Below are 13,379 nucleotides of genomic sequence, written 5' to 3'. Positions count from 1 at the left end.
CCACATGACTTTGACATTAACAGCTTTGATAAGGGGGTCACTGATGAGCTCTAAGGAGCATCACATTTATCAACTGTGGCACTTCACAAACATTGTGAGTCATAATGTGCTGCAGACAGCATTATGATCAAGTTGCTTCAAACATTGAGCTTACAGAATCAGGAGACACCCAGCTCATAACTCTCTTAACTATTTGTTTATAACATTAAAATGGGACTCATGCATTTGGAATCAGTATTTTAGTTGGTGCCTGAACTGACACAGAGTTTAGTGCAGAACGAGCTATGACTGGCTCTAATGTGATTAGTTTGAGAGGTGGGGAGGGGAGGGGCATTCATGCTGAGAAAAGTTTGATGTGAGGTTAATTCAGGATAAACTAAAAGCGGCAGGGTGGCAGAACTTCTTCTTGGAGGGCTGCAGTGTCAAAAACATTGTTTTTCAATTTCAAGTTTAGGAGTTACAGGATCACAGAGGCAAGTGATAAGCTTTGTTGTTGAATACAAAACTCAAGCTGAGACATAACCAAATTATGAATACTTGTGTCACTCATCAAAATCAAGCTTAATTCAATGCAATAGTTCAAATGGAATAAACAGAAGGCCACCTCTATGTCATGTGAGACTTTGGGCAAACTGTTCTTTAAGATCAATTTATGAATTTACCTGGTGAGTTTCCAAATTCATCCCCTGGTTGTGTATAATAATGAAATATGTCTCCGTCGACAGTGCAGCTCTCCAGGAAAGGAGTTGAATGACCACCATGCCAAAACACTTGCCAGCCTCAACACTTTGCAGACAGTATGCTGCTCAGTTTAAAAGGTTAAAAGGTTAGAAGATTAGAAAGGCTGCATAGCAAGGGTGAGAGACAACACTTAAACATATTGGGATCACGCTCATACTCTGCCCCACTCCTTACTTTAGACACCTGTCCATGTGTCACTGCTGTGGATCTCAAAAACGTTATATGCAAGTCTTATATGTAGTTTAAATGTGAGAAATATACACTTTATTAATCACTGACACATTAGCATGGCCTGTTAGCTTTGAATCAATGACAGCAAAATGTTCCGCCCTGAGTTTTCTGTTAAATCTAGCATCATTTCATCGATAATATGTCATGCCCCTCAAGGGGATGTGCCATACAAATCAGTGTGGAAATAAAAAAATTGGACCATTTACATCAAGCATAAACACTCAAATATTCTTGTGAAAAATAAGCACCTGCATGTTACTTTTGATGATTTATTTAGAGAAATGCCAAAAGATCAGCTTTGGACATCTCACTGTACCATTTGAGTGTTTAGGCATCTTATAGTTTTGGCTTTACCCAAATATAATCAACGTAAAAAGTCACTCACTTGGCATTGCCAGAGCCAGGCTTCTTCCGGCGGAACATATTGAGGAAGCTGTTGGTCCCACATTGAGCCGACTTCCCATCTCCAACATGCATTCGCACCACATCAGATGTGGTGAAGGCGCTTCGGACGTTCCTCTCTGGTTTGGCAATGATAATGTACATCTTAGGTGTGAACATGCACCCCAGTGCCACTGTTACACTCAGGCTGACTGAGAAGGATGTGGTTATGATCTTGTAGTTTGAACCAAAATAGATTGGCACAAAGGCCAACCAGATGATGCAGGTAGTGTACATTGTGAAGGCAATATATTTTGCCTCATTAAAATTGGCCGGGACGTTTCGCGTCTTGAAGGCATAGTAGGTGCAGCTCATGATTAGCAGGCCGTTGTAGCCCAGTGGCGCCACCATTCCTACGTTGCTAGTATTACAGATGAGATAGACCTCACGAATGCTCGGGTAAGACTTGATGGGCTCAGGAGGCTCCAGAATGATGAGTGTGATCTCCAGAGTTAGCTGCACACTGATCAGCATAAAGGCCATGACCACCTGTGCCCAGGCGCTCATGAAACTGGGCTTCCTGGTGCAGATCTTCTTCTTGCTGCCTGCCAGGATGCGGGCAATGCGGTTGGTTTTGGTCACCAGGGCAGAGTAGCACATGGCAGAGGAAAGCCCCACCAGGAGCCGCTGCATATAGCAGGAGACCACAGTAGGATGGGCAATTAGGGTGAATGGGCAGATGTAGCCCATGAAGATGCCTGCCAAGATGATATAACAGAGTTCTCTGCTCGAGGACTTAACCACAGGTGTATCACGGTACTGGATGAACACGAAGGTGACAAAAGAGGTGATCAGGATGCCCACGCAGGAGAAAGCCACTGCCACCATAGATTCCACATCCGCCCAGTCAAGATACTTCAGAGGCAGGGGTTCACAGCCTGGAAAGAGCAGAGGAGATGTCGGGTAATCATTTGTTGGAACTGTAGTAGTTCTTTGTGTGAATGAAAGGTACATTAAAACAGGTGAAAAGAACCAATGAACAAACAGTAGAGAGGTGGCAGAGAGGAGAGACGTGTAGTCAGATGTGTAGAAGAGATCAGGCGAATTGCTCTGGAACTAAGTTGCACGTGTCAAAGCTCCAGTTCAGAAATCTCTCATTTTCATTTTATGCCAAATGTGTATGTGCAGACATGTGTCAACTCTGTCATGAGGCAGTAGTTGCCATCCAACATCCAGAGGACGTTTATAGAGCTTAATGGGAGAAAACTGACATCCGTAGACTTCCCCAGCTTAAAACCCCATAAATTTCATGCTGCTGCTAATAGCATTATGCATTATGCACTGAGAAACCCTTTTCTGGTTTGCATTGCTAACTCCCAATATGTCAAATCATGAGAAACTGAAATGTTAAAATGACCTTACTTGTTGCCTCAGGAACCGTGGATATTTTCAACACAAAATGTCAAAGGACTAATGTGGATATGAAGGTGTAAAGCAGTTGTTATACTAAGGTATTATTTAAAAGCACTTCTGCAAAAGGCACACTGAGGCTCAGTTGAGGGGAAGTGTGTGAAGCGCACTGCAGCGCACTGTTACTGCGTACAAACGGACAAGGGTGGCAAAGATGAAATTCTCTTATCTGTATCTGTTCTTACACATTCTTCAAATCCCTTATACCTCTAACAACCTATGCTGTCATATCTAACCTGGGAGACCTTTGAATAATTCAAAAACAAACCTCACTCTTGTGCTGTACATGGTTTCTGGGCAAAGTCACATTGACTTCGGATCAAAGCCAGTACCATAATGAAATTATGTTCAAAAATAAAGGTTTAAAAGAAAAAAAGATCCTGCCCTAAATGAGCAAATGAGTGGACAGTACAACCTCGCTCTATGAATAGGATACCAACTCTCTCTATTAGTATTCTCCAGATAGGGACATGTAATGAGAGTGAAGGGAGAATTTTCTTCCTCGACAGACTGCTGAAATGTATCCCCAAGCCGCTCACGGCAGTAATAGGATTTTACACCTGGGAACTGAGAGCTCCTCTCAACTATATAAATCGCTGTCAAAACAATCACTGGGTCACAACAAGGCAAAGAGCAGGGAAGAGGGGAGGAGTAGTGTGTTGGTTGAGAATGCTAAGAGAGCAAGGTCATAGGACCTGGATGATGAAAAGCACCAGCAAAAAGAAGTGTCAGGGTGTGAAGTGTGAATAGGCTTATGTGGGAGCAGGACTTTTGAAAGCGCAAAAATAGTTAGAGAGAAAGAGTTTGTGCTGTTTTCAGTGAAATTGGTGTTATAAGATATACAGTAAATGACCTGACAAAGAGAGAAGGCAGATGTGGGTTAGCATGGAATAAATGAACATTGTTCATCAAATTAAAAGTAGATGTGCTCAGAGTGACTGGTTTTGTGTCTCTTACCTTCCAGGTAATCATTGGGCCACCATCCCAGCTCACATGCCTTGCAGGTAAACTCATCCTGGACGTACTCGTTGTCCTTGCATGTGGTGCAGATCCAGCAGCAGCTCACCTCGCCCTTCCTGATCACCTGTGAGCAGAGAGGCCAGACATTAACGATGAGGGGTCACAGACATCTTAGTAACAGGTCACAACACTAATCAAACCGTGACAAGAAGCACATCACACCCAAAGATATCAAAGACGAGGTTGGTGCGAGTTTCTTTTTCTTGAGCCCCAGACACACTGTTTATAAAACAAGGCCAGCTGCTTTTACACTCTGCTCTCAAAGAAGCTGTTACCAAGCACTGTGATATGTAAAGCAGGGTGATAAGTGGGGCAGGAAACAAAGCAGATAGAGGGGGAAGCAGCCAGGAGAGAGGATGTACACTCCCTCAGGGCGACTTAGTGCTAGACTGAAAACAATCGGATCAAGATGAAGCAAATCAGGGCATTTCTTCAATCTGGGCACAATAACTATACTTTTTTTTTATTATTATTTACAGTCTCAAACTGGCTTTCTTCTCAGACAGATAATATTTCATTGATAAAGCAGGATGTCAAAATATAGGACAGAGTAAAATCCCCAAAGTTTACTTGCCAGCTGAGGAAACATTGTATGATTTCCAAAGACAACAAATGGAAAGCGTTGAGAGTCAAAGCAAGAATGGTGCATCATGTGACACAGTTACCAGTAAAAAAAAAAAAGAAGATTTATTTGAGAGCACAAGGGAAATGCCATCTCTGTCTTAATTGATTGCACACTCTGTGCTTATTTTTAGCCTTGTGGATGGCAATGTTGGTCGGTCAGCCGGTCCACTTTTGGATAGATTACAACACATTTTGTACACACATGGTTCCCACATGATGTATCCTTCCGACTGACATGTCACGACAATTATTGGATGGATTGCCATGACATTTTGTACAGATATTAATGTCCCTCTCAGGGTTATCTGTAATATTTTTTGATGATTTCTTAACGGACAATTTCAACATTTTGGGAATATACACTTTCTTGCCGAGAGTTAGATGAGAAGACTGACACCACTGAAGCCACCACAAGTAGCGGTCGGCTAACTAAGCTTAGCATTAAGATTGGAAATGGGAAAACAGCTTCTCTGACTTTGACCAAAGGTAACACCTCTAAAGCTAAATAACACTTTATGCCTCATATGTTCAATCCATAGAAAAAACAAAGTTCCCAGCCAAGAAACAGTCCAGCACATAGCGTCCCCTAAAAAGCAGAATTGTTTTTTGTGCCTGCTTGACATCAACATTTTACTGTAAGACAACTTGGAGAGAGCGTTTTTCAACCATCCCACTTGTGTTGGCATAAAGACCAAGAGCTGTCTGCCTGACCAAACTCATCTCTAGTTAAATTAGCCAGTTATAGCAGAATCCATGTTGAATTGGCTCTGCTGGTATTTACTTATATACACTAACACAGTGTTGAATTAACACTTCTAGATAGATTTGGACCTCCAGAGCCACACAGCTAATTCGCCACCGCTAATGACTATGGATTTTTCAGAAGACAGGTTTTACAGACTAAATGAACACTGGTGGAGTTCATTTAATACTGGAGCATTTGAATCCCTACCTTGATCTGTCCTTTGGAGCAGGGATCACTGCAGACTGAGCGGACTATGTCACTGGTGTTGATCCACAGCTTGTAGTCATCCATGCTTATCATGCCCTCATGCCAGGAGCCCACGTTTAAGTAGTCATAGCGTCCATCACCCACACCCTGTAGGTTCATGATGTCATACCTGGGTGGACAGAGGGAGGGACGGAGAACTATAATGAGCAAGGACAAGTTTATTAATTGACAAAGGGGGGGGGGTCACAAACAGAGAAAGAGGGGAGGATGAGGGGAGATATAGAGGGAGGACGAGGGAGATATAATGGGAGGAGGAGGGAGATATAAAGGGAGGAGGAGGGAGATATAGTGGGAGGACAAGGGAGATATAGAGGGAGGACGAGGGAGATATAATGGAGGAGGAGGGAGATATAAAGGGAGGACAAGGGAGATATAGAGGGAGGACGAGGGAGATATAGTGGGAGGAGGAGGGAGATATAGTGAGAGGAGGAGGGAGATATATGGGAGGAGGATGGAGATATAGTGAGAGGAGGAGGGAGATATAGTGAGAGGACGAGGGAGATATAGTGAGAGGACGAGGGAGATATAGTGAGAGGACGAGGGAGATATAGTGAGAGGACGAGGGAGATATAGTGAGAGGACGAGGGAGATATAGTGAGAGGACGAGGGAGATATAGTGAGAGGAGGAGGGAGATATAGTGAGAGGACGAGGGAGATATAGTGAGAGGACGAGGGAGATATAGTGAGAGGAGGAGGGAGATATAGTGAGAGGACGAGGGAGATATAGTGAGAGGAGGAGGGAGATATAGTGAGAGGAGGAGGGGAGATATAGTGAGAGGAGGAGGGAGATATAGTGAGAGGACGAGGGAGATATAGTGAGAGGAGGAGGGAGATATAGTGAGAGGACGAGGGAGATATAGTGAGAGGAGGAGGGAGATATAGTGAGAGGACGAGGGAGATATAGTGAGAGGAGGAGGGAGATATAGTGAGAGGAGGAGGGAGATATAGTGAGAGGAGGAGGGAGATATAGTGGGAGGAGGAGGGAGATATAGTGAGAGGAGGAGGGAGATATAGTGAGAGGAGGATGGAGATATAGTGAGAGGAGGAGGGAGATATAGTGAGGAGGACGAGGGAGATATAGTGAGAGGAGGATGGAGATATAGTGAGAGGAGGATGGAGATATAGTGAGAGGAGGAGGGAGATATAGTGAGAGGAGGAGGGAGATATAGTGAGAGGACGAGGGAGATATAGTGGGAGGAGGAGGGAGATATAGTGAGAGGAGGAGGGAGATATATGGGAGGAGGATGGAGATATAGTGAGAGGAGGAGGGAGATATAGTGGGAGGACGAGGGAGATATAGTGAGAGGAGGATGGAGATATAGAGAGTGACAGGTAATTTAATGATAACGATTCCACAGCTTAGCAAACCTTTCATCCATAGTCATTTAAACAGCTAACAACCCTGTTAGTGTAACATCGAGAGCTCTCGCCAGTGCACATTGTGGCCTCATCTTTATATTGAACCAGGATGTGCTCCACCTGACCTCCAGTTGACGGTGTAATGACACGCCTGTGTTTTCTGACTGTCAAATGCTGTCAGTTGGACTGAAGAGAGATGAAAGTGACTGCCACAGTGGACAATCCGCTGAATCTGTTCCAGTCCAAACTAATTACATCCTTCTGTGCCCAAGATCGGTGCACACTTGTGTGCATGTTACACGCATGCTAATGAGTAGTAGAGCGTTAAACAGGAGAAATTCACAGATTACAACCACATTTATAATATGAAATCTCTGTTTTAATTGTCCTGCCTTTTTCTATATTCTTACCCCCTCCTCATTCTCTTACCTTCCTGGGGTGTCTCCGTTTTCATCGAAATAAATGTCCTCTCCTGAGACTCCTTTGAAGGACGTCTTCAGCAGGTAGTCCAGCAGCTTGCTGCCATCGATCGGGTCCATCGCATCACAGAGCCCCGGCTGCCCTGGGCACAACTCCAAGTGCATATCGTGGAGGCCATGAGCCATGGCATAGATGGCATTGATGACAAATCCCATTTTACTATCCTGAATATAGTTTTCATGCAGACTCTCATTTCCTGTTAAAGAGGAAAAATAAGAGGGCATCAAATTTTTTACAATTGAAGAAAACTGTGTTCGTCTGGTGTTTTGTGCTGTATTCAAACTGCAGTTACACTGCAGGAACATTGTGTTTTCCACAATGCATGAATACATTAGTCAAACCAGACATGAAGAATCTATTGCATAGCAGATCCTTCTTTTGCAGCAAAATATATTAGCATACGAGGAAATCACAACATGATGTTCAAAAGCCTGCAAACGACAAGTTGTAATTCACAGTCAGCCCTCTAAAAGCACTGTCCTTTCACTCAAACCTCAATGTTTTTTGGAGAATGGTAAATAAAAGTAGAAAATGTAGATTTCTTTGCAATCCTTAAAGATATGTCTTCCAAAGTTTAAGAGTAAATTAAAATGTATCTTTTCCCACTTAGACAGTGCATTTAAAAAAATGTATATTTATTGTCTACGTTATATACATGAACATGCACATACAGTAGACGGTGTGATCTATTTCTATTATTTCAGGTGCTTCAGCCTTTTGGGTGAACAGTGCGCGCTGCGTGAGCCATTCATTTGTGCAGTTTTTCAAAGTGTAAAAGGCCATTTTCTTTTTATTCCTTATACAGCATAAACAAGCCCAGTGTTCCATATTAAAGTTTGACTAATGCAATCTTCTGAGAGCCTGAGACTGCCGGGATAAAGACATCTCAAAGTCACAATTTTACAAAATTGCAGTTTTAAGACATGACATGAGAGTGTTGTGCTAAAGAAAGCATCAGTCAAACTTTTCCTTTCTTGGATGAGTCAAATGCTTACAGAGTGCAGGTGCAATTCTGATAAAAACCATCACCATAGTAGTGGCAAGAAAAATACACTTACCACCTTGAAGGTCTTTGGAGTAAAAGAGGTATATAAAAGTGTGATACAGAGAAAGTAAAAAAAAGCAACGATGACTGTACTGCTCCTAGATAATGACAGTCATCTAAAACCACTAATTGATTGTAGTTATCAGTTGATTAAAAGCATGCTAAGCAATTCATTTTAATCTGAGTTCAAAAGTAATAGTAAAAGTAATTTTCAATTTTATTCAAATGCTAATAACAAGCCAAGAACACAATTTACCATGATCACCTTTTAGGGAGCAAAGGGAGAGAATATTCGGGGAGGAAAACAGAGAAAGAAATACAAATGTTTTTGTTATTACTCTCACTGAGCAAGCAAGACTAAATAAAGAAAAAGGACATTGCTCCTACTTATAAACTAAAAATATAAATTCACCCACTGGAGCACACTTTCTTGTAGTTCTTGTTCTCCTGTGGGTGGCCTGCGAGGCGGCACTGGAAGCGGTACTGCCAGAACTCAGAGAACCAGGGGTTCCTGGTGTTTGTATCCAGACGCAGCTTCAGGTAGTAATCATCGAAGGTCTTAACCACCTCTGATTGCAGCTTCATGGTGATTCCTCCCTCTGCTTCTTGCTCATAACCCTCCACAACCTCGTAACGATCCTGCCCATCCGTCACTGCAGGAGCAAGAGAGTAAGAAGAAGAGGCTTTAACATAATGATCGCAGCGGGACCGGTAAAATATTATAAAAAAGATTTGACACTCATAATTTAGAGTGAGAGTCCTTCGTTGACAGTGATGATATTCTGTACCTGTTAGTATAATGAGTCTTTTTATATTGGATTGTGGTAATTATAATTATAATAAAAAAGGAGCCACCAAAGACTATCAGTCATCTGTAAGCTTAAAGGACTTTATGTTGCCCCCATCGCCTCCTGTTGTTGTCTCAGAGCATTCTTCAGCCCATCCTACTGTACTGCTCCACCTTCTTCTTTAACATGTTTACTGTTACTCACCCGGCCAAACTCACATGCATAACTGACATCGCTGCCAAGATAATTGGTCCAACCTTGCAGAGAGCTAAACAATAAGGCCGTGGCACGCGTGGCAACCTCAATAGAACAGGACATCACACACACACACACACACACACTCACACACACACACACACACACACACACACACACACACACACACACACACATACACATACACATACACACACACACACGTTCACCATCTCACCCACACTGCCCTCCTTAAGCAGGTACAGAGCACTGTGGTTCAGACAGGCGTGCTTTGGGAAAAGCCTGATCCTCGCAGCCATAGCCGCCCTAAACTAAAGGCCTCGCTGAAGTGTGTGTACTGTCGTCTGTTGATACTGTCGTGCTGCTGTGCTATGGGAATGAATTTCCTCTTGGTTCTACAAAAAGAGCGGCCTGCATTGACAAGTAATTTAATTTTTACATAACATAAACAAATCAGGTTCCACTCATGCAGCTTTACTTTGAAGGACAGATTCTCTATTCGATACGTGATTTTCTGTCTTTTCTTAGGGGGACAGGGCAGTAGAGGTGTTCAGTACATTTAAACATCAAATCTCCAAACTGAATCATAGCTGTTACTGAACAAATGCTTGAATAGGCCTAGTTTTGTACAGAACTGAATGTAACAGCTTGTACCAGCAACCTCACAAATGAACCAAAGACAGAATTTGCTGAACGTCGCCGCAGTGTGAACAGCAATCTATTCACTGATTGTGCATTTGAACAGTGATGTGATTACTTAGCTTAAAAAAAAGTAAGCAAACATTGTCAGCGACTGCAAATCTTAATAATCAGTTCATTCATTTGTAATTTCAAACTCGAAAGGGGAAGTTGGAGTACAGCATGAAAACTGAACCACACACAGAGCCGCAAACATAAGCAGCGGTAACATTGAGTAAAAGGCGATAGTGAAGTAGAGCAGCTTTCCGCTGAATCTCATGATCGGTATGTCTGTGTTCAGAGGGAGACTAATATAAAAAGTTTCTATCAAACAACAGCAAACGTAATGACAGAACAACATCGGTGCACAAACCCAAACTCTAGATCATGTATTGATTTCATTTAAATAATGACCTTCCATTACAAGTAGGTAGACTACAGCCTCTACTCTTGTGCGGTGTTAAATTAGCGTGGCAGCACTGTTTGTAGGCTTATCTTAAATCCAATGCAGCAATCCTCAATTTAAGAGGATGGAAATCTCACCATTAGTGCTTCAAACGTAATTGTAGGCTTTACGAAATCCCTTCAGCTTGCTTGCTTGTTTGCTTGTATAACCCTCAACCCACTGTGTGAGAATTTCTAACCTACCAATTTGGACACACAACTGGCCAGCGGGCTCTAAGAGAAATGAAAAATGCCAGTAAAGGAGACACTGAAAAACAAATTAGGAGATAAACAGGACCACTCTGAGCTCAGCACTTTCTCTAAATCTGAGCCGGTGTGGGGTTTCCGCCTGTATTTTATTCGATGTCTCTCTATCTCTAATGTGGGCTCCGGGCTACTGCCTTGAAATACCTGTGCTATTGACAGCTACACACAAATTAGGTATGACTCACCATGGAACCAATTACCTCGCACACATGGGATGTTCTGGGTGATGGATAAGGATGTGTGCGTTCGTGTGTGTGTGTGTGTGTGTGTGTGTGTGTGTGTGTGTGTGTGTGTGTGTGTGTGTGTGTGTGTGTGTGTGTGTGTGTGTGTGTGTGTGCAGGGCAAAGTCTCTGACCAATTACCATCAGTCACAAAAAAGGAGACATTCAACCAACTCCGTGATCATGTACGGAGGAAACTTTAAAACCAGTGTGATTGAGCTAGTATATCCCTTCTCGAGCTCAAAGACATATGGATTCCTACATATATTGAGCAGCAGAAGACTGACCGTGTGAAAATGATCCTGAAAACAGAGCCTGTGTCATCAGAAATTGTTAAAGTGTCTCCAGCTGACCCTGACATCTGTCTCTCAGATTCTACACATTGGGATTTGGACATTTAGTGGATAAGGTTGGCTTTATTTGTTCTTACTGTCAACAAAACCCATGACAATACCAAAACCAACAATGTATTACTGTGTCCCTCCATACTTTCTGACTTCCCTACCGTGTCTGTGACACTGTAAAACCCGTTGACTCCTACTGAAGAAATACATCTTTAAAAAGACTAAGTGATTTCCTAAAACAGCTGGGCACTGTAGTACTAATCAAACGTTACTCCAACACAAGCAATAGTGCATTTGTTTAATTCTCCACTGAGCCACTGAGGAATAAACATTTGGTGCACCAACGATCTACAGCACCAGAATGATTCAAAGCAAACTACAGCGCCCATGTTCATGGGAATGAAAGAACATGTCACTTAATGCAATGGTTGCATTACTGGTCTTTAATAGTTTCTGGACAACAAAGGAGCTCTATGGCACAGATGAATAACATATATCAGGCTGAGGCAGTAATCCATTCATCGTTAGTTTTGGAAAGAAACCCCCCTCTACTGACACTTGACAGTCACTTGCTATACAACACTTCACTTCACTAATTCAATAAAAAAAAAAGGTAAGAAAATCTATTCTTCTTTTGATAGAGAGCTGGCTTTAAATTGTTCATCCTGCACAGATCCCACCATCAGATCCAGCTGGATATGTTTTGGCATGTAGGAAACAACTAAGAAAATAAATCTTGCATCTTTGCACAAATGCATTGGAAACATAATGTGTTTGATATAAATGTCCAGATTTGTAGGGCTTATATTGAAGATGTGTAATACAGTAAATGTGTAAAGTTGACAAAGGTGTGTATTAGTCTATTTAGGTAAGGTAGGCTAGCGTCCATTAAGCTATACATGTGTACTCCTACTGTCTGCAACGATTACTGTTGAAGACGAGAACAGTGTTGGGTAATGGTGAGAGGAAAACATTTCAGCAATATGGTGTCGATCACAACATAATCTCTTATTCTTTGGGAAAGGATATCTGCCTGTTTTGTATTGTAAAATATTTGCTGCATATTTAAAAAGAAAATTCAACTGAGTCATCCTTTTCACTCACATAATTGACTTTAGAGTCAGAAACACATGAATGTAATTGCTCCCAGTCACATTTCTTTAATTCTCTCCGAGTGAATACTGCCTCTGTCCCTCTTGCTCTCTTTCAGTACATGTGGTACAGACAGAGACACAAAGACACACCACTGTATAGATTTGTATGCATACGGTCTTCCAATTGTTTATCATAAATGTACTTTACCTGACAGTGGAAGTGCATTAAATATGTTCCATTCAATACAATTCAGCGTTTAACATATTTGTTCTAACAGAACAGTGGAAAACAGATTGGTTTTTAGATAGAGAGAGAGGAGGGGGGGGGGAGTGCTGCTCAACACCCCACATGAATAATGCATGAGGCGTTGAAGACATGCTTGACTGTTTCTCGCAGTGGAGTTAGTGATGAAGTAAAATGACATTCTCTTTTCTCGCTCTCCTCTCTCAGAATCGCGCCGTCTGGCAGAACTCCAAACAGCTCATGAAAACTCTCGGGCCATCGGAGAGACGCTTAATGGGAGAAAATCTGATTTGATGTCACCTCGATGTTCCGCCGCTTCACACGGGAAGGTCCATTATTACATAACCTGCATCAGACACGGCGGAGCAATACCTGTTTAAGCAGATTAAGGAGTCAACGCTGTTCTACTTCGTTATTAGCTTTACAGTCGTTTTACTGAACACAGCCAAGCGGGATGAGGTCTAAAATTGACCTTTGATATAATTACACTTTTTAAATACTTTTAATTTAAGAAGGCTAAGTTTTGTCACAAGGCAAAATAGTGAATAGCAGTTACTAACAGAAAAAACTAACACACGTGCAAACACTATACCTTTGAGTACTTAATCAGCCTCACACCTAAAACACAAAATAGATCATTTTTCATTCCATATTGTTTTTATTTAACAATACTTTCTAAGATATGAGCATTACAAAAGCTATTCATATGAGCGTATTCTG

At 42.1% G+C, this 13,379-nt stretch overlaps 1 protein-coding gene and 1 long non-coding RNA gene across 3 annotated transcripts in view; one reads left to right on the top strand and one right to left on the bottom strand.

Annotated features, from left to right (window-relative positions):
• The window catches only part of grm1a (glutamate receptor, metabotropic 1a), a 31,587-nt gene that overhangs the window by 2,630 nt on the left and 15,578 nt on the right, over nucleotides 1–13,379 (bottom strand). The window contains 6 exon segments of the mRNA XM_029462693.1: nucleotides 1,358–2,291; nucleotides 3,781–3,907; nucleotides 5,420–5,588; nucleotides 7,268–7,514; nucleotides 8,780–9,002; nucleotides 9,004–9,016. Of these exon segments, the coding sequence (XP_029318553.1) occupies nucleotides 1,358–2,291; nucleotides 3,781–3,907; nucleotides 5,420–5,588; nucleotides 7,268–7,514; nucleotides 8,780–9,002; nucleotides 9,004–9,016 (1,713 nt within the window).
• LOC115028832 (uncharacterized) overlaps nucleotides 1–13,379 on the top strand; it is a 17,133-nt gene extending 3,754 nt beyond the window's left edge. For both annotated transcript variants that reach the window (XR_003834592.1, XR_003834593.1), the window contains exons 2-3: nucleotides 3,788–4,025; nucleotides 12,867–13,379. This is a non-coding gene — a long non-coding RNA (uncharacterized LOC115028832). The remainder of the gene's footprint in view (nucleotides 1–3,787; nucleotides 4,026–12,866) is intronic.

This window comes from Cottoperca gobio, chromosome 24 (genome assembly GCF_900634415.1).
Source record: "Cottoperca gobio chromosome 24, fCotGob3.1, whole genome shotgun sequence".
NCBI lineage: Eukaryota > Metazoa > Chordata > Actinopteri > Perciformes > Bovichtidae > Cottoperca > Cottoperca gobio.
This window is presented reverse-complemented; position numbering and strand designations above follow the sequence as displayed.